The 23647-nt window shown below is 50.4% G+C and overlaps 1 protein-coding gene across 1 annotated transcript in view; it reads left to right on the top strand.

Annotated features, from left to right (window-relative positions):
• The window catches only part of CDH23 (cadherin related 23), a 194783-nt gene that overhangs the window by 103040 nt on the left and 68096 nt on the right, over window positions 1-23647 (top strand). Inside the window, exons 10-13 of the mRNA XM_032695417.1 lie at window positions 2678-2790; window positions 4715-4903; window positions 13166-13315; window positions 14089-14247. Coding sequence (XP_032551308.1) covers window positions 2678-2790; window positions 4715-4903; window positions 13166-13315; window positions 14089-14247 — 611 coding nt within the window. The remainder of the gene's footprint in view (window positions 1-2677; window positions 2791-4714; window positions 4904-13165; window positions 13316-14088; window positions 14248-23647) is intronic.

Here is a 23647-nt window from a genome sequence, read left to right as displayed (position 1 = left end):
GGAGAAGGAGGTGGAGAACATGTAAGCCTCTCTTTCATAGAAACCAGAGAGGAGTCTTGGACTCCCTTCTCAAACCAGAGGCATAGAAATTAAGTCCTTGGTCTCCTCAGAATCCTAGAATGGTTTGGGTTGTCAGGGACCTTAAAGCTCATTTAGTTCCTGGAGAGATAATGGGAGAGCCAGGGTGGAGGAGAACTAAAATAGAGGTGGGTAGAATGAGAGACTGGGGGGAGGAAAGGCAAAATTGGCTAATTTTCCCCCCTCCTTGTTTTTTTCCCCACTTGCTCTGTGGAAAGTGAGGGCATGTGAAGATGATTAGAGAGATTTTTGCAAAGAAAATACCTTGGGAGAATGTGCCTTGTTTGGCAGTGTGAGTGCTTCAGCAGGGATCACTGCTCAGAGAGATAACAAAGTGGTGGTTGGAGAGGTATTGTAGAGGAGATTAGGAAAGGCCTCTGAGGGATGAGTTTGGAGACACCACTTTCCCTTCAGAGACTAATTTGGAAAACCAGGAATTCTCTGGAGCTCAAAGGTCACCCCAGTGGGCATCAAATGCATGGCTGATAGTGTTGGGGAGGCTGAGCTAGAGAAAAGCCTCTGATGTGCAGACTGGGGGGGCCTTTGGGTCTAGAGTTTAGTTGTCCATCCTTCAAAAAATTACTGTGTTCAAATACGAAATTCATAACCATCTTTAGGGCACAGAACTCAGTGCTGTGTTTAGTCAAATTCCTGTCCTATTGACCCAATTCCACTAAATTCCATTGGTCTCCACATTTCATTACACTTCATGTTAGGGGGAGATGGCCCCGATGCAGAAATGTTGGCAGCCTGGCTTCCTGGAGCATTTAAATGCCTCAGAGCACTGTACAATCCATCTTGTGGAGTGTCCTTCAAAGCTGATATTGGAAGAAGCTTCCTAAAGACTCAACCATAAATTACATAGCAAAGGTGGGAAGTCAGGATGGAAAGAGGGGAATTGTCCAAGGGAGAAGATTAGAGATCTTCATGTACAGGGGGAAAAGATTAAAAAAAAAAACAAGACTGCTGCTAATATTTTAAGTAGACGTGTGCCAGTTCATTAAGCTGGCGAGTGGTCAATGGGGCATTTCAGATGGAGAGAAGAGAGGACCAAGGACAGAAACGGGAGGAATTCGTTCCGAGAGGAAGCTGTAACAGCTTGGTAATGGGGGAGAAAGGTGTTATGGCACTCAGGGCTCTGCGAGAGAGAGGAGAGGCCAGGGTGGCTCCCAGAGTGGGAGGGACAGGATGGACAGACCTGGAGGCTTTGGCCATCCCAGGAAAGGTGCAGCTCTGCTCAAACAGGAATCAGGAGGGAGCGAGGTGGATACTGAATGATGGGAAACAACTTTCTGTGGCAGCAGATCTGTCTTGCAGCTCCCTTCCAGGGAAATGACAAATGCTGTGTGAGTTTCCTTCACGCTGAGATGTATTGAGAAGACAGGATTTATTTTTTGGTTATTTTTGACTGGGGTGACTGGAGTGTACCTGCAGGGTTTCCTTGCTCCCGTTTGGGGCTACATCAGGGCTTTTTGGATGCCATGAGATGATGGGGGGAGTGGTGTGGGTGGCTGTACGCCTGTATATAACCTCCTCCTTGGTCATCACTAATTCAGCAACCTCCTCTGGTTTTGTGTCAGGCTGGTGTCAGGTGTTCCAGGCTCCACATACCAACTGCTTGCTTTTGTCTGGCTGACAGAGGGAGCACCTGGAGTTGCCACAAAGTCATTCCCACAGCAGGACATTAGTCCCTTTAGGATCTGCTGGCCATGATACTCGAGTGTTTCTTAATCCTCTCTGAGTGTCTAATTCTAGAGGAGGAGTCAAGCTGAGATGGTCCGTGGAGGCAGCCCAGCCCTCCATGGCACCCTGTCTGGTTACTTGCCTGTAAGGACAGGCAGAGGGGCCAAATTTGGCTCCAGCAGATGAAAACAAAGGGCCATGGGGTCAACAAATCTGGCAGGAGCATAAAAGCAGGGCAAGTGCCTACAGTACTTTGCTAATACTCTCCCTGGCTCCAAATAATCCAGCTAAGAAAATTCCTGAGCTGTGTGTGGCTTCTCTGTTACTTGATAGAATTTTTTTCTTTAACCTCTGCAGCCTCTCCTTGAAATCAGATGGGCTTGTATCATCCTCAGCATCCTCTGGCAAGAGGCCCCACAGTTAAACCACTGCTTGTTATGTGGAGAATTACCTGTGAGCTTGTTCTGTCTGCGCCTTCCTCTGACTAACCTGGACTGATATCCCTGAACTCTTGTATTTTAGGAGAGAGGCTGTGCCAGGGTCATGGTACCCTGTGAATGCAGGTGCTCGTTCACAGGGGAGCACCTGGTTTTGGCTCTGCTTTCGGCTTTGCTGCTGCATATTTTAATAACTAAAGCCCTTTGAAATTCTTCAGCTGCCTCCAGCATTTGCAGCTTTTGGCTGATGAAAGAAGAGCCCCATTTTCAACCCTGAGCTAGGGCAGGTGAGGGAGGAGAGGACTGTTACAGCCATGACATTTTAAAGCACACTGGGATGATGTGCCAGGTTTGCAGAGCCCACTGCATCCTGTGCCCAGCTTGGAGCTCGTGTCCTCCTGCTTCCCTCCCTGCATTACCCCCAGCACCTTTTGGGATCAGCTGTGCTTGTGCTCACACTGCCTGTTATTTTTCCTCAGGTAACACCAACAGCATCTTTGCACTGGACTACATCAGTGGGGCCTTAACCCTGAACGGGCCCCTGGACCGGGAAAACCCCTTCTACAGCTCTGGATTCATCCTCACAGTGAAGGTGAGATCTCCTCCAGCAGAGAGGCGCACCAGAGGAGCAGGATGGGGAGGGCATCCTGCCTAGGGACAACTCCTTTGAGGAGGAGGAGCAAGCCTGGGACACGTTGCTTTCATGGGCATGCAGAGCTGTGATGTGCTGGTGAAGCCAAGTGAGATGTTAAACACAGCCCCCTTGTCTGGTGGCCCAAAACATGATGGAGTCTGTGTGGACATATAAGGGTGTTTTTGGTGTCCTACCTGCTCTCCTAGTAGATCTGCCTGTGGTTGTGTCCCAGATACCTGGGATTGCAAATAGCACCAGACGCATTCAGGCACTTAAATTGTGACTCCTTTTTCCTGTTTCCTACCTTTCCCCCCACAAAGCCCTGGATAAACATGACATTTTGTCATGTCAGCAGGCATCTTGTGTGCCTGCCCATTACAGGGAGGGAGCGATGCTGGAAGTTACCTTGTCAAGGAAAGGCACTGGAGCATGGTTTTCCAGCCCCACCTGAGAGCGGCTCCCTGGCTCTGCTCGCAGCCCTGTAATTAAAATCAATACCAAGCTGGGCAGCTGGTTGGAAACACATTAAGAAGTATGGATTCTTCTGAGCTGGGGTGGGGGAAAATCAGCAGAAGCATAGGAAGGGTCATTGACTGGGAGGGAGGCAGCCAACACAGCTCCTTTCTTTTTGGCAAGTGTGATGCTTTGTTGGAGCCAGGGCAGAGGGACAGGAAATCACCCCTCTTGGTCCTGGGCACAGCTCATATATTGGGGCTTTGTGCATGGAGAAGAGATCTCCATCCCTGGTATCTCTTCCTTTGGGCTTTTATAGTTTCAAAAAGGGAGAAAGGGAGGATTTTCTGATTTTAATAGGGACAAAAATATCTGCTTAATCTTGGAATGGTTTGTGAGTCTGAAAACTTGCCCGTTTTCCTCCCTGCACGGTAATGGAGTTCCAACTATATTCTGTTGATCCAATGGATTTCTATTTCCTCTCCCCACAAACTTCGCATCCTCCTGCAAGTGCCAGCTCTCTGTGTCCCACATCCCCAGGACCCAAAATGTTCTCTGCTGTTCTTGCCCTGGAGCACGCAGTGAAAATACAGCTGGGTTGCTCCTCGTAGGGATCAGCGTGTTCTGCTGTTGTGTGCAGAAGCGGTGAATAGCAATGAGCCGTGTGGGTCGTGTTAGCGTTGCTTTTCCATGCCCACAGCAAAGCAAGATTATCCAAAGGACAAGAGGAGGGACTCGGCTTGAAAAGGCTGTTTCACGAGTCTTGCTTCTCTGGCAATAAAATCTGCACTTTTTCCTTTTGGGAAGGCAAAATTAAAGTCCTTCTTGAGACAGAGGTGTGATGTGGAGTCATGACTCAGCTCTGTATTTAGACACATATTGCCAAACCTATTTTAAGGTCTAAATCTTCTTTTCCTCTATGCCCTAGTTTTGTGTCCCTTCAGTAGTACTATGGTGGCTGGCTCCCTACTCCTGGTCCCACCTCAGGGGATTGCAGAGGGGAGAACAAGAGTGCCTTTTGCTCCATCCTGCCTTCCCTTATTTTGTGGACTGTCCCCTACATCTCACAAGGGATTTTTTTGTTTGTTTGTTTGTTTAAATGCTTGTGGCTCCTTCTTGTCCTTCAGTGTGACTCCAGATGATATAGGCAAGTGAGAACTTGGCCACAGCCATCCCAAGGGAAATATTAAGCCCCTGGGAAGGTTTGTGAGAGTGCTGTGGGCCTGACATAGGGGTGGTGGGAGAGCTGGGCCAACATCTCTGTGTGTTAATGGGTCAGCGGTGTCAGAGCCAACTGAGTGTCCTTTCATGGCAGAGTGGAGGAAGAAGAAGCTGCAGGAGTCTCTCATCATGACACGCACCACGCACACCTTCTTTTACATTTATTCTTTTGGAAAAATAAAGGCTCCCTTGGTTTCTCTCCTGGCAGGGGACAGAGCTGAACGATGACCGTACACCCTCCAACGCCACCGTCACCACCACCTTCAACATCCTGGTCATTGACCTCAACGACAACGCCCCTGAGTTCAACAGCTCCGAGTACAGCGTGGCCATTCCAGAGCTGGCCCAGGTGGGCTTTGCCCTTCCCCTCTTCATCCAGGTGCAGGACAAGGATGAGGTGAGATATGCCCTGCCGCGGGAGCTTTTGTTTCTCCTTTGCAGGGTAGCACTGGTGTGGTTTTGGGGGGTGCAGGGGAGGTTGAGTCACTGGTGAGCCTGTGACGAGGTTCGTGGTTATGTCCTGACACCCACTTCTTCAGCTCTTACTGCTGGCGTTGCTCTGCTTGCTGGGTACCTCGAGTCCAGATTCCCTCCCCTGGGCCCAGGCATGGCACGAGCTTTAATGCAGTCAGGATTGTACAGCCTCTGAGAGCCAGAAAATAGGATTTTGTGGGATGCTGATTCCCGCCTGCTTCTGAGGGCTCTTGTCGGGCAGTCTGGTTCAGAAAAGGAGGAGTTTTTCTGCTGGGCTCACAGGGCACCTGCCAGGGGAGGGAAGGACAGGAGCTCTGGGCTCTCTGCCCCGGGAGGGACGGGTGCTGCCACTGTCAGGGAGGGTGTAGGAGATGCCCACTAGCATGGGGAGGACTGGGATACCAGTTCATCACTGCAAACAAGCCAGGAGCATTGGAGGCTTGTTCGTCCCTCATGTTAATGGAGCTCCCATTTGTCACGCGCCGATCCGTGCCGTGTTCAGGATTGCAGCACGTTTTCCAGCCCTGGGCTCTCAGCCTTCAATTACTCTGATTATTTGACTTGTGCAGTTCACGTCTGGCTGCCTCTGTGTGCCAGTCCCCTCCAACCCCGCCACGCTGCCTGGTGTCTGCTCAAACAAGTGCTGACACCTCATGGTGAGCTTTCCGAAATCCCTCAGAAAGGCTCTGGCTACAGGCTCCTGCAGCCCCTTTGGGCTGAGAGGGAGATGAGGGGAATGGGTTTGTCGGAATAAATGGCATCATAAAATGGTTTGTGTTGGAAGGGACTTGAAAGCTCATCTCATTCCAGCCCCCTGCCATGGACAGGAGCACCTTCCACTAGACCAGGTTACTCCATGGCAAAACATCATCAGGATGTTTTCCTGGTGCTTCAGGTAAATGATGTGATAGCACCAAGGAGCGGGAAACGGAACATCTCCGCCTGGCCCCCAAAATACCGGTGGGTCAATTAAAATGTGCATCTTTTAAGATGCCTTTGCTGGCAGAGATGATGGATTTGCTATTCCCCAGCCCTGGGTGGAGTTCACCCCGTCTTGTCAAACCACCCAGAAATCCCATTTTTTTTCACCTGAAGTGAATATGACACAGAACTAATAATCTACTTGTGACATGATGTCACTGTCCAGGAGTTATGAGTGCAGCCTGAAGAGGTGCAGATGAGCTATTAAGCTGATAAAGAGACTGTTTTTTCTTGAAAATGTCAATTGCTAATAAAGAAGATATGGATATGACAGATGCCTAGGATAGTTTCTGAATAGAGCCGCTGTCGTGCTTTCTGAGAGATGTCAGCAGATCCATTCTTGAAGGGCATTGTAACACTTCTGTTTGTGCCAGAAGGATGAAGTATCTGTCATTATTTCTGGTTAAAAGCTCATTTTACTGGAGTGACTCCCATTCAAGAATTCACTTTTCAGCCTTGCTAATTTTAAAATGGGAGAATAAAAAATAGCCTTGCCTTCCCCATCGCACCAGCAAAAAATAGACACCATTCTTTTGATGTATTTCTTTAACTTCCTGAGATTTCCCCAAAAGAATTGGCTGAGATTTTTAAAACTGCTGAGAGAGGACCTCTTGCACTAAGGGAGTCTGAAGGAGTTTTACTGTACATGTCTTCAGAGACCACCATAATAGCACAGATTGCTTTGACCGTGGCATTATTTTCACTGACAAGAAGCAGAGGAGAGCTGATTCTTGGAATATCTGGAGGGTGGAAAGTTATAAGCAATTGGGTTTTTCTTTTCTGCATTATCCTGTGGTGGATCTTCCTTGTATATTTGCAACTGGGTTAACCATCGAGGTAGCACCTGTGGGGGGGAAAAAACGGGGGAGAAGATACTCAGGTTGTTGCAAATATGTACGTGAAACAGAAGTGGGGGTATGCCTAGAAGTGGGGGTATGCCTGCAGTCAGGCTTGTTCTAGCACTGCTTCCCAGACAGTTTATTTCTAGAGGTCTCAAGACCCCCAGACTTCCAGTAAAAAAGCTATGGAAAGGGAAGGTAGTTGCCTGACAGTGATAGTTTCGATGCTCAAGTACCTTGTGAGAGTTGTGAGGTTTTTATAAACCATCTGGATTTGAGGTAGCTGAGATGGCACCGGGCTCTCTCGTGTCTCTGTGAGTGCAGGGGTGGAGGGATGTGTTGGCAAAGACCAAGGTCTTCAGGCAGGGATGTGACTGAGGACGTGGCTGACAGAAGCTATTTCAGCAGCACGGCCTTCATGCTGGAGATGACACAACTCATTTGTGTAAGGGGCAAGGGAACACAGGAAGAGAAGTATACACATCTCCAGGGAAAGCAGATAGATAAATAAATGAGAGCAGATGGGTTGAGACACAGGAAATCAAAGCTAGAGTCTTTGGGAAGATCACTTTGTTCAAGTTTTGTCTCCTGCCTCCCAACTTGTCATGAAGTCCTGGCAGAATCTGTTGGCAGATTGGTTTCTTTCTTGAGTCAAGCCACCCAGCCTTGTTCTGGCCCCTCCAGAAAATTCAACACTATTCCTTCAGCCCATGCCTGGACCTTGCCCTGGGCAGGGGTCCTGTAGAGTTGGATGGTTTTGGGGAGCCTGCCTGTCACTGCACCCCAGTTGTGCCTGTGTATAGCTGGGGAAAGGGGTGTCACTTGGCTCTGGCCCTTAAAACACACTGCATGGGTTGCCAAGGCTGCTAAACAAGGTTTTTCATAACCAGGCCCACATAGCCCTTTTTAACGGTGGAGGTTTTGATCTTTCTTTCTTCTGGTGTGTTTTGGACAAACTCAAATGATGGCTTTTTGAAGGGGTTAGATTAAACGACTCAGCAAAGCACTTGAAAATGTATTTATGTGCCACACAAGACCATGCTTGAAAGCCTGTGCTTGGATATACCTCTGTGTTTAAGTGCCTTTCTGGAGCCTGGCTGGCATTAACCTCTCAGACAGGGTGCCTAAGCAGGGGCCTCCAAGGAGAAGCCCCTTCCTCTGAGTCCAACCCTTGCAAACTCCTAGTTGTCACCCCCACCAAACGTGGTCATGGTCTTGCCCGAAGAGGAGCTGGCTGAGGGCACGAGGTGGGATGGGGAGCATCTCAAGAGGACGCATTTGGGTTGAGCTGAGATGACCCCAGGCGTAGATCTGGGGTACAGCCAAGAGGTGTTCAACCAGGAGTGCTGGTTTTACCTTTTGCATTCTCTACGACTTACTGAAAACACTTCAGCGTAGGAGAAATCAGCACACGGGGTTTGCATGGGGTTTTGGATCCAGCCTTCTTGAGCAGCCTGGTCTTAGTGGAAGGTGTCCCTGCCCATGGCAGGGGGGTTTGATTAGATGAGCTTTCAGGTCTCTTCCAACCCAAACCATTCTGGGGTTCTGTGAACCAAGAAAAAAGCATTTTTTTCTGTGCAGCTGAGTTTCTCTCCCTGCCAGATAGAGAGCAGACCCTTGAAAACCTTTTCAAAGCCGTTTGAGAGCTGTTTATGAAAATCCATGGAAGTTTCCCAGTATTTAGACTGAGCCTATACTCAGCTGGACACCTCAGAAGACCAGTGTGTATAGACACTCCCAGGCTGGGGCTGAGCTCTCCTGTCATTCACATTGCGGTCGATCAGCAGGGACAAATAAATCCTGTGTATGAGACGGAAGATTAAAGCCTTAACTTATCTGCTTTTGCAGCAAGGTTTGTTTCCAGGTTGAGAACATGAGTCCCAAGCTGTGGAATAGTTTGATGTTAATTCAGAGGGCTCATGTGCTCCTGGGCTGGCTGACATGGGGGCACACGGATATCCTTTCTGGATATGCTGCATTTGTACACCTGGTGGCTTGATGCAGCATCTTAGGGTGAAGGCACGGGTTTGGCCATGCAGGAATAGCATCAGGGCATCCTTCAGGGAATCCCCGTTTCCCATGGCTGTGAGATCCATGGAGTTATGTTAAGGGAGGTGGCAGTGTGCTTTCCCAGGGCATGGCAGGGAAACCAGCTCTTCCACCAGGCTTCCACTTGATTTTCCTCGGCACGGTTGAGCGAAGAGGAAGAAAAGGGCAGAGGCTGTCTGGAGCACCAGTATGATGGCCTGACATTTTAAAATAATTTTGAAACAATCCTCTAAAATAAGCATATTGAGGAAGACAAATGGGGAGTTTAAAATAAAGCAAAGCCAGGCCGTGGGCTCTTTGTTGCACAGAGCTCCCGCCGGAGACTCGCGTAGGGGCATCGTATGTGCCCATGCGTGTGCAGGTGCAATGTATGAATCATCCAGAGCATATATATGCATATGACAGGCACGAGCACTATAAATATGATCTACACAGCAAGGAACTGTAAAGGGGAATTGACGGCGCACGAGTATTCTCTCCCAAAAGTGCCAGCTGCCAGTCGGGCTGAATTAGATTTCACAGGGGTTTTTGCAATACATGGAATTCACCAGCAAATTACCCTTAAAGAGGGAAAATCAATCATTTGGAGCAGAGATAAGCTGAAGGCGAGGCAGCCTCAGATTGATCCCGTCTGTGCAGGCGTGTGTGGAATTCAGCAGATAACCTGGGGAGAGCAGGGAAGGAGAAAACTCCTCCAGGAGGGAGGGAGAGGGCAAGAACTGAAGCTCAGGATGGACAGAAGGATGGGAGAGGAGGACTGCTGGAGCGGGGAGGAGGATCAAAAAGGTTGGGGAGCATTTTGCTCCGGGCATCCTGCATTGCCCACCACCCCAGTGAGTTCCTTACGGATGCAGGGGACAAGCGCCCGTGCCCAGTGAGCCCTCAGAAGGGTTATTGGTGCCGGGTGGGCGATGGGTGCTGGGTGGGTAATAGAAGCCCAAATTGCCTAGCAGGGCAGTGAGAGAGAGGCAAGCAATGCCAGAGAGGCTGTTCAGAGCACTTCAGTTAAATACCTTGAAGTAGGTGGAGAGAATAAACCCCTTTATGCCTTGTGTTTTCAAAGGAAGGATTTAAGCGCTATTTGTCTCTGACTCACTAGAACCAGGCATAAAGTATCCAAGCCCTACAAAAAGATACTAATTGCTATCAAAAAAGAAACAACTCTTTTTTTTCCCCCCCTTCCTTCTCCCCCACTCCTGAACTCTCAGCTCTTTCATTGCTTTGTGGACTTCCCAGAATGAGGGATATTAAACTCTCTGCAGCTTGTTGTAGGTAATAGCCTGTGCCTAGAAAGTGGCTGGGAGGAAAGCTGGAGTTGCACTGGATTTTGTGCTTAGGAAGGCAGGGAAAAGCAAACTGCACTGAGCTAGGGTGGAGGGAAGCAAAGGCAGCCCAGTACTGAGGGAGGGTGAAGAGGAGAAAACCGAGGATCCCAGGTTTCTTTTCCCCAATGTAATTGGCTTTGTGCTGAAAGTAATTGCAGGAAGTCGACCTACTGATGCACCTCAGTGATTTCAGGGGTTGGTGTGGTTGTCTAGGGATTTGGGTTATTTTATTTTTTACTTTGTTTTCTTGTGTAGCCGTTAGTAAGTGATGCTAAATACTTGCTTTCACTGTAGAAGGCTGAATAATTTCTGGAGCATTTGCAGGTGGGCTCCCACGAGGAAGGGGTGGGGTGGGAGCAGGAGTGATGAATGAAGCCATTGGGGGACACTGGGTAAAAAAAGCAGGGATAAAAATTATGATCCATCTAGTCCCAGCTGAAACAGCTAATGTGGCTGCCCCTGGCCTCCTGGTGGGAGAAGGGGTTTCCTAATCCATGGTGAACTGTGCCCTGTGAGTGCGGCTTGCAAGCTGGGAGAGCAGATTTTTGGCCACAGTTCAGAGCAGGTGCATGAGCAGGTCCCTCACGATGCTTCACACCTCTGGAGGGACACCCATACCCACCTCCTGGCATCTCACAGCCTCCGCTTCTGCCCTTGCCTGCCAGTCCTACCTGTGCCCAGGGTTATTCCCTCTGCTGCAGCCCCCTGGAATTTCAGAGGGATATTGGGCATGTGGGGCTGCCAAACAGGTCACAAATGGTTCAAAAAGTGAAGCTGCTCGGTCAGTGGTGGCTTTTTTGGGAGCAGGGTATCAGCACAAGGTTGATGCTGTCACTGGCAGCAGGGCCAGGGCGCGGCTCCCATTACACGCTCCAAGGAATGCATAGGCGAAGAACAGAGTTGTAATTATGCCCAACTGCAGCTACAATTGTCTTTTAGCTGAATTGATGTGAAATTTCCATCGGTTGCAGCGCCAGCTACGGCTGGGAGGAGGCTTGATTGCTGGGAAGGAGGCAGTGGGCAGCAGCCTCGAGCCACGGCAAGGGCTGGCCCCACGTGCTGGCACGGGATGAGAGGAGCTGGAAAACGTGTGGCTGCAACCCGGCTCTGGGCAACAGCAAACTTCCCTCCAAAACCTATTCTTTTATGGCTCCATTTGTTTTGGATGGAGACAGGTTTATTATTGTAGGGTTGCTAAGCTTTGGCAGGCAGCTCCTTAATTTGTGGCTCTAAAAGAAAGCAGACGACCTTGTTTTCAGTGATAGGGGAAAAACTGGAGCCATGCAGGAGCTGGTAGGTCAGGGCATGGAAAGGGGAAGGAGCAGTAAAGCAGGTCATGCACTGATAGCACCCTGTGCATCCCATCCTCATCCTCAGCACTGCAGAGAGATGATGCTTGGCTTGATCACTGCCCACCAGGACCTTTGAGAGCCGGGGGATGCAGGCTTGTTTTTCCTCCTCTCAACCACATTTCAGAATCCATTGTTTGCTCTGGGTGACAGGAGCAGGTAGGAAGGGGTGAGGAAAATGTAAGCAGCTCCCCATGGCTTCCTCTGGAGTGGGGGGGTCCTTGCTGTGAGCTGGGCTTAGCCAGTCCCTTCTGCTGGGCAGCTGATAACAATTTGAATATTCAGATTTGCTTTCAGGCATCCACAGGGGGCTCGCAGGCTCCGGGAACCAGGAGCAAGGAAAGCAGCATGGGGGCCAAAACAAAAAAATAAATAGCTGAAAAAATATATAAATGGCAACTCGCTGCAGCCCTCCCAAGAGGCAGCTGTATTCCCCTTCTCCAGACCTCACGTGGGGAGACTGAGGCACTCGAGGGGCTGCTAATTAGGGATGGTGGGTATCTGGAGGCTGATCTCCATCCCCAGCTGGAGGGGAATTAATCCACCCGACTCTCTTCGTGCAAATACTTGGATTTCTTTTGATGTTTCAACTTTTATCTCATGCCTCCAACAAACTGGCTCTTCTCTGGCTTCCAAGAAAATCCCTTGCATCTCGCCACCACAAAGGGCAGGGAGAGCACCAGGTCCTGGGAGAGATGCTGAGGGCTCAGCAGCAGAGCTAGGCAGAAATTCCTCAGTAAAATGGTTTTTTGTCACTGGTTGAAAATGGTCATTTGTCGTAAATTGACATCCTAAGGATAGGGTATGAAATAACGGCTCGGGGAGTAATGCTTCCTTCTGCCCATCCACTGTATCCTCTGCTCCCTCCCTCCCAGGTGTATGTCCAGGGTGTCAGGAGCATCCCTCCCTTCCCAGCTTGGCAGCAAAACACCTCGGGGAAGGTGCCAGTCTACCCTGAGACGCTCCCACCATCCTCCAGCAGAGCATTGTTGGGCTCTGGGTGCCGTTGTGTGGGTGCCCTCAAGGACTGTTCCTGCTGTGGGGCTCTGCTGGATGTGCTCAGCTTGCCCTCAGCTCCATGGATTGCATGGAGGTGTAGGAAGAAGGGCAGACCAGGGATTCTGCTCATGTTGCCAGCTCTCAACAGTCACACTTAGGCAGCTTTTGCTATTAGTGCCCCTTCGTGCATTTAATTGGCCCCTTTTTCTGATAGGAAGGAGGTCACTCAGGGAAAATGGGAAATTCATCTCTGGCAGCTTTCTGAACTTGCTTTTCACGTGCTCTGCTGGGCTGTGCTTTGGGAAGGGTGCTGTGCCCAGAGCGGGGCTCCTAAAGTGTCAGTATAGTGGTGGTCCTGCTGCTTTGCTGGTCTGGGGAGAGGAGGAGTTTTTCCAGCTCCCAGTTCGAGCTATCTTACTGGAAAGAGCCTTCTGCATGGGAGAGGCACCCACATTGTGCCCCCAGCCCCAGGCAGTAAAATCCCAGTGTATGATACACTGTGTAGTGAGTGGACCTTCAAACAGCAAAAGGGGCTTTCCCTTAGCTGTGTGCTGTGCTGGTTCATCCCAGGGGTGCATTCCCATTCCTTTCATATCCATGTGGATTTTGTATGAAACTCCAGCCTTCCTCTTTCCCTTTCTAGGGACCCAACAGCGTTTTTGAAGTTTACCTGGTGGGCAACAACTCCAACCACTTCATCATCTCGCCAACCTCCATCCAGGGGAAGGCAGACATCCGTGTCCGTGTGGCGGTGCCACTGGACTTCGAGACCATTCCTCGCTATGAATTTTCGGTAAGGCTGCACCTCTGAGCTCTGTGGGGCATCCACAGTTTTCAGTGTGACCTAAGAGTGACCATTAACCACCTTCCTCTCTCTTCCAGTACTTGAAGGGGGCCTATAGGAAAAATGGGGACAAAATTTTTACCAGGGCCCATTGTGATAGGACAAGGGGTGATGGCTCTAAGCTAAAAGAGGGTTGATTTGGGTTAGCTATAAGTAAGAAGTTTTTTTTCATGAGGGTGGTGAAACACTGGAACACAGAGAGGTAATGGATGTCCCATTGCTGGAAGCGTTCAGGGTCAGGTTGGATGGGGCTCTGAGCAACCTGAAGATGTCCCTGCCCGTGGCAGGGGGATGGACTAGGTGGCCTTTAAAGGTCCCTCCCACCCCAAACCATTCTATGATGATCCACAGTGTGAAACTCTGTAGCACTGCAAAACAGCCAAAAAACTGGAAATTATAGTAAAGCAAAGAAGGAGGTGGGGAAGAGATGTGCTCTGCACCTTCTCTTTCCAACATTCAAAGGCTCAGCTGCAAGAGCTTAAGCAGAGCAGGGCCATAAAAGATTTACAGAGCATAAAACTTTGTTTTAAGTGCACCTATCAGGTGCCAAAGCCCTCCCCATCCTCCTGCTCCAGCTTTGTTAGTGGGTTGCCCTGAGCTGGCTCATCTAGTGAGGGAGCTCAGGAGAGCATTGTTTTCTCCACTAAGGAAGGGTGGGTAACTCTCCCAAGCCTCACAAACAGCGTCTCCATCCCTGCCCTTCGCTTCCCGTCTCTGCCCAGCTCTTTGCGAACGAGAGCGTCCCAGACCACGTCGGCTTCGCACGCGTGAAGATCAACCTCATCAATGAGAACGACAACCGCCCCGTTTTCAGCAAGGTGCTGTACAACGTCAGCCTCCTGGAGAACACCACTGTGGGCACCACCGTCCTCCAGGTCCACGTGAGTAGGAGCATCCTGGCTCTCTTTGCCTTGTCCTTGGCGCGCACATGTGGCTCCACGGTGTCTGTCATCAAGGCACAGGCTGGGGAGCCTGGTAAGGGAGTGTTAGGAGACGCTGGTGGTGGGGTTTTGGAGCAGATGTCTTGACTTTTCCTGTCCTCTGGAAGACGTGTATGTGGTTCCCACCACACCAGGAATTCAAAGAGAGTCCTACACTGCATCTCACGTGCAGATACTGCTCCCAGTGGTCATGGTCATGGTCCTGGTGAGGGTTTTCTCACTGCTCTGTTTCGAAGCACCGAGTTCCTCAACCTAATAGAGGCCAGCTGAGCCAATGAAAGGCCAAAGGATGGAAAAAGAGGGGAATGACTGTATCTGGCGGAGCATGGTATGGCATGGCTGGCAGCAGAACAGTGGTGCAGAGGTGGAGGTGATAGCGGGGGGGCATTTCCGTAGCGCTCTTCCCTCCTGCGTGGGTTGGGTGGAAGCACCCAAAATCCTCGTCAAGCAGACACATTTCCTTATGCTTGAGAGCAGTGTCAGTCAGTGCCAGTGCCAGTGCCAGTGTGGAGCACAGCAAGAACCACAACAAAACCCTGTGCTGAAAAATGAGCTAAATAGGAATCAAGGCTCCTCTGGGATGGGGAATATCACAGCAGGGAGCACCAAAACCCCTGCTAGGCTTTGGGTGCAGGGTGTTAACAGTCTAGTTACTACCACTATCATTAGTCATTGATGAGTTTGCTTGGCTCCCTCTCCAATGAATTTACTCTGGTTGCCCTCCTGCCCCCCCGTTATCCCCTTGCTCTCCTGAGACACAGCCCCTGCTCTCCCATCCGTGCAGGCATGATGATCCAGGGTATAAAGCCCTGACAAAAGAGTTGGGTGTGTGTGCCTGTGCATAAGTGTGTTTACTTTACAAACAGATGGTGTGAAACTGTATAGAGCCCCCGAGCTGTTCCCATCTGACAGTTATTAATATTTCAAGCAGATGTTTAGCTAGTCAGGCCGTCAGACACTAAACAATGAGATTGTTACTGCGGCTCCTCTTTCCCCAACTTCCAGCTATGCCAGCATTTCAGAGTGAACACAAAATGCCAGGAGTTGAATCTTCTATGATAAATCAGAATGGATGCAATTAGTGCTGAAATCCAAATTGCCCTCCCAGCTGATCCCAAACTTCCAACAACCCTCATAAAGTAGCAGCTCCTCCTGCTGTGGCCGCTTGCCTTTGAGCTGCAGCCCTCTGCTCACTGCCACGGCACTGCCCGTCTGTGCCACATCTCTGCAACTGTCCCACGTGCCACAGACTAAAAGCCTGCTTTCCTTGCTAATAAATTCCTCTTTTTCTTTTTTTCCTTGTTTTCCACTTGCTTGAGAGCCCCTTCTGGATATTCCCCCACAGGGGTTAGGGATGGGGTTTTTGGGGAAAGCCTGGCCAGCCACATGGTGTGGGTGGACACTAATAAATGACATCCTCACGAAAGGGGACTTCTGTTGGCTCCCCTCTTTTTGTGCTGCAGAAATGCTCCTTTGTGCAAATGAGTGCAGGTTTGGAGGTATGATGGGTTTCAGGGTGCTAAGGACAAATCAGGTGGCTTATGGGGTTGGGATGAACAGGGGAATGTGTGGGCCAAGCACAGCTGGCTGGGCAGAGCAGTGCCTGCAGCACCTTCCTGGCGGGGAGGCAAGCAGCTAAAACAGTGGGAGCTGAGGCAATGGGAGATGGCTGGTCTTCTGCCCAGCCCAACATCCTGGGGAAGGAGGAGAAGTTGCTCCCAGAAGCCTCCGGGCTGTTTGCCCCTCCTCCAGAGAGTGCATCCCGACTAGTCCCCCTTGGCTGTGCATGATGGGGTGTGTGTAGGCGAGGAGAAGGGCACTTGGCTTGGCCAGCCTGGAGGGGAAAGACAAAAAGAAAGAGCAAGCAGACTTCATTTGTGGTGACAAATGGCCATTCGTTTCTACGGCATTTCAGCTCCTAATGACAGTGACAGCAGAGAAACATTGCCTGTTACACGTATAAATCAACTGTAAAACAACCCGAAATGCAGGCAGCCAGCAGAGACCAGGAGCTGCTGCTTGCTCTCCACTCCCTGCCTTTTTCCCTGTACCCAGAGATGTGTGGGCTTGGATCTGTGGCTTCCAGGGCAAACCTCTGTCACCTTCCTGGCATGGCAGAGCCTTGTTTGCCCTCTGAGATTTTGTTTGCTCTTTGTTTTGCATTCCCTCCATCTCCCTGTCCATCCGTCTGTTTAATTCTGTCCCTAAAAGACATTTGTCTTCCAGATACAGGTAGTCATTTGCTTGCACAAGAACATCTGGAGTCCAGACTCCACAGAAACAGCTCCTGCCCCATGCAGGGAGCTCACAATGTGCCCAAAGGCAGCCTTGCCTCCTGCTTCCATACTCTTGGAGCACAGGTATTATGAGGAGTGTCTGAGGGAGCTGGGAGGGCTCAGCTTGAAGAAAAGGAGGCTCAGGAGGGACCTTCTGGCTCTGCAACTACCTGACAAGGAGGATGGAGCTAGGTAGGGATCAGGCTCTTCTCCCAGAAAACAAAGCAACAGCACAAGAGGAAATGGCCTCAACTTGCACCAGGGGAGGATTAGATTGGATAATAGGAAAAATTTCTTCACTGAAAAGGGTGGTCAGGCGTTGGCACGGGCTGCCCAGGGAAGTATTATAGAGCATAAAACATCCCTGGAAGTGTTCAAAAAACATGTAGATGTTGCACTCAGGGACATGGCAAGTGGTGGGCTTGGCAGTACTGGGTTAATGGTTGGATTTGATGATCTTAAAGGTCTCTTCCAACCTTAATTATTCCATGATTCTTTAGCTGTGTGATAAGCCAGAGGTTCCTTGTGTGTTTTCTTTTGCACAGACCAGTGTGAAGGGCTCCTAACTCCAGCCAAAGCTTCCAGGTAACATAAATCATGGCAATTTGGAGTCACATGTCCATTGCAGCCCAATGGCTGAGCGGAGGGGAAAGCAACCTGTCCAGTGCTCTGCACTTATTAGTGGCCTCTCTCCAGGCAAACTTCTCTTTTTCCCTACCCCAGACCCTGCTGTGCCAGGAAAAACCAGGCTGGCGAGGCTTGTAGATCCCATACAGCAGCAAACACCTTCTGTGAGGCTGGGGGTGAAGCAGGGAGGTGAGCAGAGCTCAGCCTGAAGATATGGGCCAGTTCTGCCCCAGCTACCAACAGATATTGAAATACTATTTTTTTACTGAAACAACTGGCCATGAAGCCTTTTAATAACGTAACAGAAAAGGTCAGAAAAAGAATTTCACACTTCTTGAGCAAGCAGGCAGCCGGTATAACTTCATGCCTTCCAGGAACGAGGCAGCGAGAACATACACTGCACCCTGAATTAACTGGGGCTCTGACACCCCCACCAGGTGCTGCCTGCCTGTGAGGCTGGTGGCTTCTGATGGGTGCTGGCTTTCCTAATAGTGGGAGCAGGCTGGAAAGATGGACCCTGGAGAGGTGTGATGAGCAAGGGTGCCAGCTCTGGCATGGGGCAGAGCACTCGGACTCTGTGTGATAGGAAGCCCCGGGGAAGGACCCTGCTTGAGGGGGATGAATGGCTGTGGAATGGTTTGTGGTGGCAGGGACCTTAAAGATCATTTAGTTCCAACCTCATTGCCATGGGCAGGGACACCTTCTGCTAATCCTTTAGTCCTTGAGTCCAGAGGCAAGAGAAGCCCCCAAGTATGTGTCCCCATGCTGCTGTTTCTCTCTGTCCTGCTCCAAGCTGCCTCATTGCCAGCAGCAGAGAAAGTAGTATGAAAGTTTCACGACCCCCCATGCAGCACATCAGCTGAGACAGGAGAAAGGGGAGTCTCAGGGCCCCATGCCCAGTGTCTGTGAAGAGGACTGATGCTGTCAGTCATCAGACCAAGTTGCTCAGGTCTCTGCTCCTTCCTTTCCCAGGGGTGGAGGGTTTGGAAGCCCAGGTCCCCTGGGCTCACATCCTGTGAGCTCTTCAGGTGGGGCTCCCCTGAAGAGCTTCTGTGGCATCGGCAGGGGAAGAGGCACTAGATGGAGTTTTCAGCCATGAAGATTTTTTGGGCGGGAGAAGCTGTGTAAACATGGCTTTGCTTCTGGGTTCACCAGAACCCAGCCCAGCTTCCAGGGAGCTCCCCCAGCAGGGAGACGAGGAGGGGGGTCCAGCCCAGGATCCCCCCTGTCCACTGGGGGCCGCGCCGGGGCTCTGGCACCAGCCGTGCCCCTCGCGTGCGGTGGAGGATGCTCGGCTGGGGAGTTCAGGGAAGGTGTGACTGTGTGTTCACGCCTGTCACCGGGCCTGTGGCATCTCCAGGTCCTGCTGCAGCGCAGGGCTGGGGGTGTGAGTGCCGTGACAGGGGAGCAGAGAACACAGTGCCCCTCCAGACCTGCCTTGGGATACTGCTGCTTTGCCAGCAGCTACCACGAGCTTCCAAAAGCCAGGGACCTGCATGGGGGCGTAGGCACGTGCCTCGCTGCCCATTGCTGATGTATTTGCAGACCTGGAGGTAGGAATTAAGGCGCAGGAGGTCTCCTTAAGCTCCTCGTACGCTACAGATCTGCACAGCAAAGTTCTCCTGAAAAGCTCCAATAACCAAAATCATTAAAGCCCAAACAAACCAGGAGTAACTTGTTTTTGACACAACAATGCATTTGATTTGCCTTGAAGGGTCTGGAGAAAAATGGTTCTCCAGGGAAGTGTGGAAAGTAATCCTAGCTCCGTGATCCCTCCTCTCCACTTTATTTGCCCTGGTCTGGCTTGGCTGCTCAGGCTGGGATTGGTGGCTGTGGGCTCCATCAACTGGCTGACAAGCAGCAGGGAGCCGGGGGGCTGCTGCGTGCCCCCTCCCTGCTCACCCTCCCTGCTCACCCTCCCTGGAAAATGGCTAGGATGAAGATGGAGGCTTGCAGGGAATGAATTACCCACTGCCCACCTTCAACTCCCCCACAAGGGGTTAATCTCCCAGCAGGCATTAATGTCTGCAGTTCCCAGTGCTCCCCAGCCAGCTTTTCCTTACTCTGGCCAGGTCAGGCATGGATCAGATGAGCCACTCTTTGAAAATCACATCAACACCTCCCTGAGATAGTTGTGTAGCTCTTTGTTCCATTAACTCTTGCTGAGTTAATGACTGCCTTCTCTCTGGAACCAACTCCCCGCACATCCCTGGGAGGTTGTGCTCCTTGCCTTGCCTTGGTCCTCCTTACCCTGAAGTAGCTCTGGTCTGGGGCTCATGACAATCACCCTTGAGGAGTCTGAAAGGGATGTGGAGACTTTCCAGAGCTTTGAAATATTTCCCCACAGACGCGACATTGTCGGGCAGGCTCCCAATGGGCTTTCCAGAGTTATCTTTTGGAGACTCTCAGGAATAGTGTGAGCATCTCCAGCAGACCTCAGACTATAAACTACGGTGCCCAATTCAGCCATCAGGCATTGATTTTGGTGTCAGAATGATTTTCTGTATCTTGTGATATGCAACAAGGCGGGTAAAATAAGCACCGTATTCTCTCAGGGCTTGATAACCTGAATCTCTAAGGCAGCCTTGTGCTTAAAAAAAACCCACTGCTTTCCCTTTTTTTTATGAAATTCGGATTATAATTTTCAGATTATTTGAGGGAGAGGGGGAAGAGGTGGTGTCTCTGTCTTTCTGGCAAATGCATTAGCCTATGTATTCTTATATATGTGTGCATATATTATTTTATATAAATATATACGTACACGGGTTCACATTCCTGAGTAGTTCTTCTCCCCTACTTTCCAGGGATTGTCCCCTCCCTGATCATCATCCCTGACACATCCATTCACCTGAATTCTCATGTTCCCCCTCCCTGCCACTGCACTTCCTTGAGAGAAGCCTTGTTAGGAAGAATGTAATGAAGTAAATGCGCTAATTAACCTTCCATTACTCTCCTCATTAAGTCAACCTTTAATTTGGTTGGCAAAGTTCCTCCCCTTTACCACTTAGCTGTCAGTTTTCTCCTGCTTCTTCGATCTCTCTTTGGCCTCACATCGGGGACGGGAAAATCAATCCCGGCCTGATTTTCTTTCCCCTTCTTTCCAGCCAGCTGTAAACGCCAGTCAACAAGAAAGTAATAATGTACTTTTCCCACCCTGGGAAGGAGAGTTGCAGACATCAATAAGCAGCTATTTAAAATGCAAATAGCTTTCTCAATCAGCTGTCAGCCTTTGAGTTTGGCAGGGGCGTGGTGATGGCAGTGATGCCGCGGTTCCATGGGCTCCCACATCCCATTGTGGTACTTTGCAGCGGTCCCAGGGCTGCTTTGGGGAGCCCTGGAGAGTTGCATCCTCTGAGTTTGTCTGACTTCAAGTCCTGATGTGGGTAGGATGGGGCTTTGCAAACCTGTGGGGTTCCTCTGGTTGCCCTCAGGACTCACCCCACCCCGTGTCCCTCCATCTGTTTGGCCAAGGGCACTCACCATCCCCTCACATCTGTGTGGCTGCCACTGTCTGTTGTTTCTTGGGGATCTCCAAAGCTTTTCTTTCTCCTTCTTGGAGAAAAAAGGAATGCAGGGGGCAGAAACAGTTCAAAATGAAAGGCAGTAATAGAGGCTGTAGCTCTGAGGTGCTGGTGGGTGAGGGGTTGTGCCAAGGGGCTCACCCTGAGCTCCGTTTCTCTCTCACATGGGGATGGTGGCTGTGTGGACCAGCCTCAAGACCTACGCTGCTCCCAGTTTTGGGAATGTTGCATGGAGTACAGAGCATAGCCAGTGAGAGCAGGGAGTGGGGTGGGGAAATACCTTGTAAATCAATGGATGGATGAAAAGGCTTGTAGGGATGAGCATAGTTACAGCTTCTGTGGGGAATCAGGTGGGAGACAAACCACACCCTGCCCCGTCCGTGGCACCTGAGGTGTTCTCCCAGCAGTAGCCTGGAGAGTGGTGCAGCCCATCGTCTCAGGTGGTCTGCAGGACAGCTTTCCCTGATGCTACCATGAGGATGGCACAGGGCTTCTCAATCTTTTACAGTGGACTGACTGTTTAAATTTTGCACAGAGCATTGAGTTTGCTCTGTGGGAAGTCACCTACCCCGCCTATGTCAGGAGTAACTTGCACCTCTTCTGCCTTCTCACATGGGTTAGGGGGGCACAGGATGGTCAAACATTGGGAGGACTCTCGGGTATGGCCCCATCCTTTCCTTCTGCTTTAAGTGAATGGAGAATGTCTCAGAAAGCCCTTGCTGGAGAGGGGGAATGACAGACAGGTGGTAATTGCAGACTGCCAGCCAAATGTCCAGGGCAGGCTGTGTGTTACAGAGGCTGAAGCATGGGGAGAGGATATTTAGGAAGTCAGGAGGGCATTCAGAGGACACTGGTGGAAATATGAAGGCATGGTTCAGCAGCAGCTCAGTGGAGGCTGGAGAACTCACAGTTGGAAATTTCTGATGTCCTACAAGCCTGGACTTTGTCCCTCCTTCCAGCCCTTCTCCCTTACACTGGTCCACACAGCTCTCCCTTCCAGTCAGCATCTTAATTGATCTTGTTGTTCTCAATCCCCCCAAGTACTCTGTCTCCAGCTGTGCTTAAACAGAACAAAATCTCTTCCAATTTCCCTGCCGCTTAAAAGAAAATTGAATCCTTTATCTGCCAGAGGAGAGGGAAACTGCAAACACACGAAACAGTGAAGAGTTAAATAATCAAAGCAGACGATCCCAAATTGCCTGGAAAGTTAAACATGAATGGCTTGTCTTCTTCCTGGGTGCTTCTGGGGTTTTTACAAGTATAAAAAGATGCTTGCACTCCTTGTTCCCGTTAAATATTCTTATCAATCCTGCTCTGTAACTAAAGGGAAGGGGAGGAGGGAGTTACCAGGTAGCAATGTGATTGATGGATCTGAAGTCTTCGCCTTTCTGTCAGGGCCCAGCGCTCTTTGGCTGTGTTTATCTCTTTAATCTAAATATCAATCCGTAAGACCGAAATGGGGTGGAATAGGAATCATGACAGCCCAGGCATTGAGGAGAGAGAGAGAGACACTTACTGCAGCTTGTGCAGCCGCTCCCTGTCCTGATGGAGCTGTCAGGAGAAATGCACAGTCAAGGCACAGAGGTGGGAAAACAACACAAAATCACAGCCTGTGACCTCTGCTCCCTCCCCACCACTCCCCCCCCCCCCAAAAAAAAAGCCAATTCATCCCCTGAGACGAGAAAGAAAATCAGGGAGCAAATGCACACCTGCTCCTGTCCAAATTGCATCCTACAAAGCACAGGCCAAGCAGCAGGATTCCCCCCACGCTTCCCAGTGTTCCCAGTAGGAGGTGGAGTTGGATGTTTTTCCTTTGCTGCTGGCTTTGCCTGGTGATTTGGGAGGTGGCTGGGAGTTAAAGGGAGAATTTTTCCCAAGGTGATGCTTTCTGCCATGTGAACACCCGAACTCACACCCCCTTCTCAGCAGTCCTTGTAGGGCAATTACCATCTTCACCTCGATACATTCTCTCCCACCCATAAAGTTCCAACAGAGCCAATGCTCCTGGGATTTTAATCTGTTTTCCAAGCTGGCTTCCTCCATGCCCTCCCAAAACATCCAAGGCTCTGTTTCCTCAAGCAAGGGACTCCCATGGGAATCAGCACCCAGCAGGTGCCATTGGCTGAGTGATGCTGTGACAGAGACAGGGCAATTTACCTGAAAATGTTCGGGAACCCCGAGATGTGTAAATCCACCTCCTGAGATCCTTCGCATCATCCAGAGGCCACTTGTGTCCCAGGCCATAGGTTCTGCTGGATCTTCCTGTGGCTGGCTGCTGTGTCCTAGAAGCAAACCTCTGTTATCTCTGGTCACAGGAGTAAAGCTGAGGCTCTCCATCCCCTAAGATAGCCTTGGGAAGTGGCTGTTGACTGACTGACTGAGACTCAGGTGTAGTTTCCAGCTCCAGGGAAGTGAGGATGTTGTCTTTTTGTTACATGTCAGCCTATGGCTTCTGGATCACAGTTTTCCAAGGTGCATCTGCATTGCTCTCTCCAGGAAAGCCTTTGCATGGCAGGGATGTGTTTTGGTCTTGCTCTTCTTTGCTGAGGAATAAAATCCCACTCTCCAGCTGGATTTGCTTCACTCTCAGAGCAACCATGGGCTGCATCCAGCTCCAAGGAGAATTTCCTTCATTACAGCTGGACAATAGTTGAGCTTTGCTCTTCCCTTTCTCCACACTGGGATTCAAGATGTTCATGTCCATCTAGAGGCAAGGACCTGTTTGGCTCTTTCCTCCTTTTTTTTTTATCCTCCCTCTCCCTGCTGGGCCCCAGGCGATGCCCCTCACCTGGATGAGATGGAGTTGCAGATCGTAGGTGGCGTGACTGGCTTCCCGGAGCTCTTGCAAATACTTTAGAGATCACTGGGGATTTATATTTCCTCTGCTGGACTTTGACCTTAATTTCTTCCATTTTG

This window comes from Chiroxiphia lanceolata, chromosome 8 (assembly GCF_009829145.1).
Source record: "Chiroxiphia lanceolata isolate bChiLan1 chromosome 8, bChiLan1.pri, whole genome shotgun sequence".
In the NCBI taxonomy this organism is placed as follows: domain Eukaryota; kingdom Metazoa; phylum Chordata; class Aves; order Passeriformes; family Pipridae; genus Chiroxiphia; species Chiroxiphia lanceolata.
This window is presented reverse-complemented; position numbering and strand designations above follow the sequence as displayed.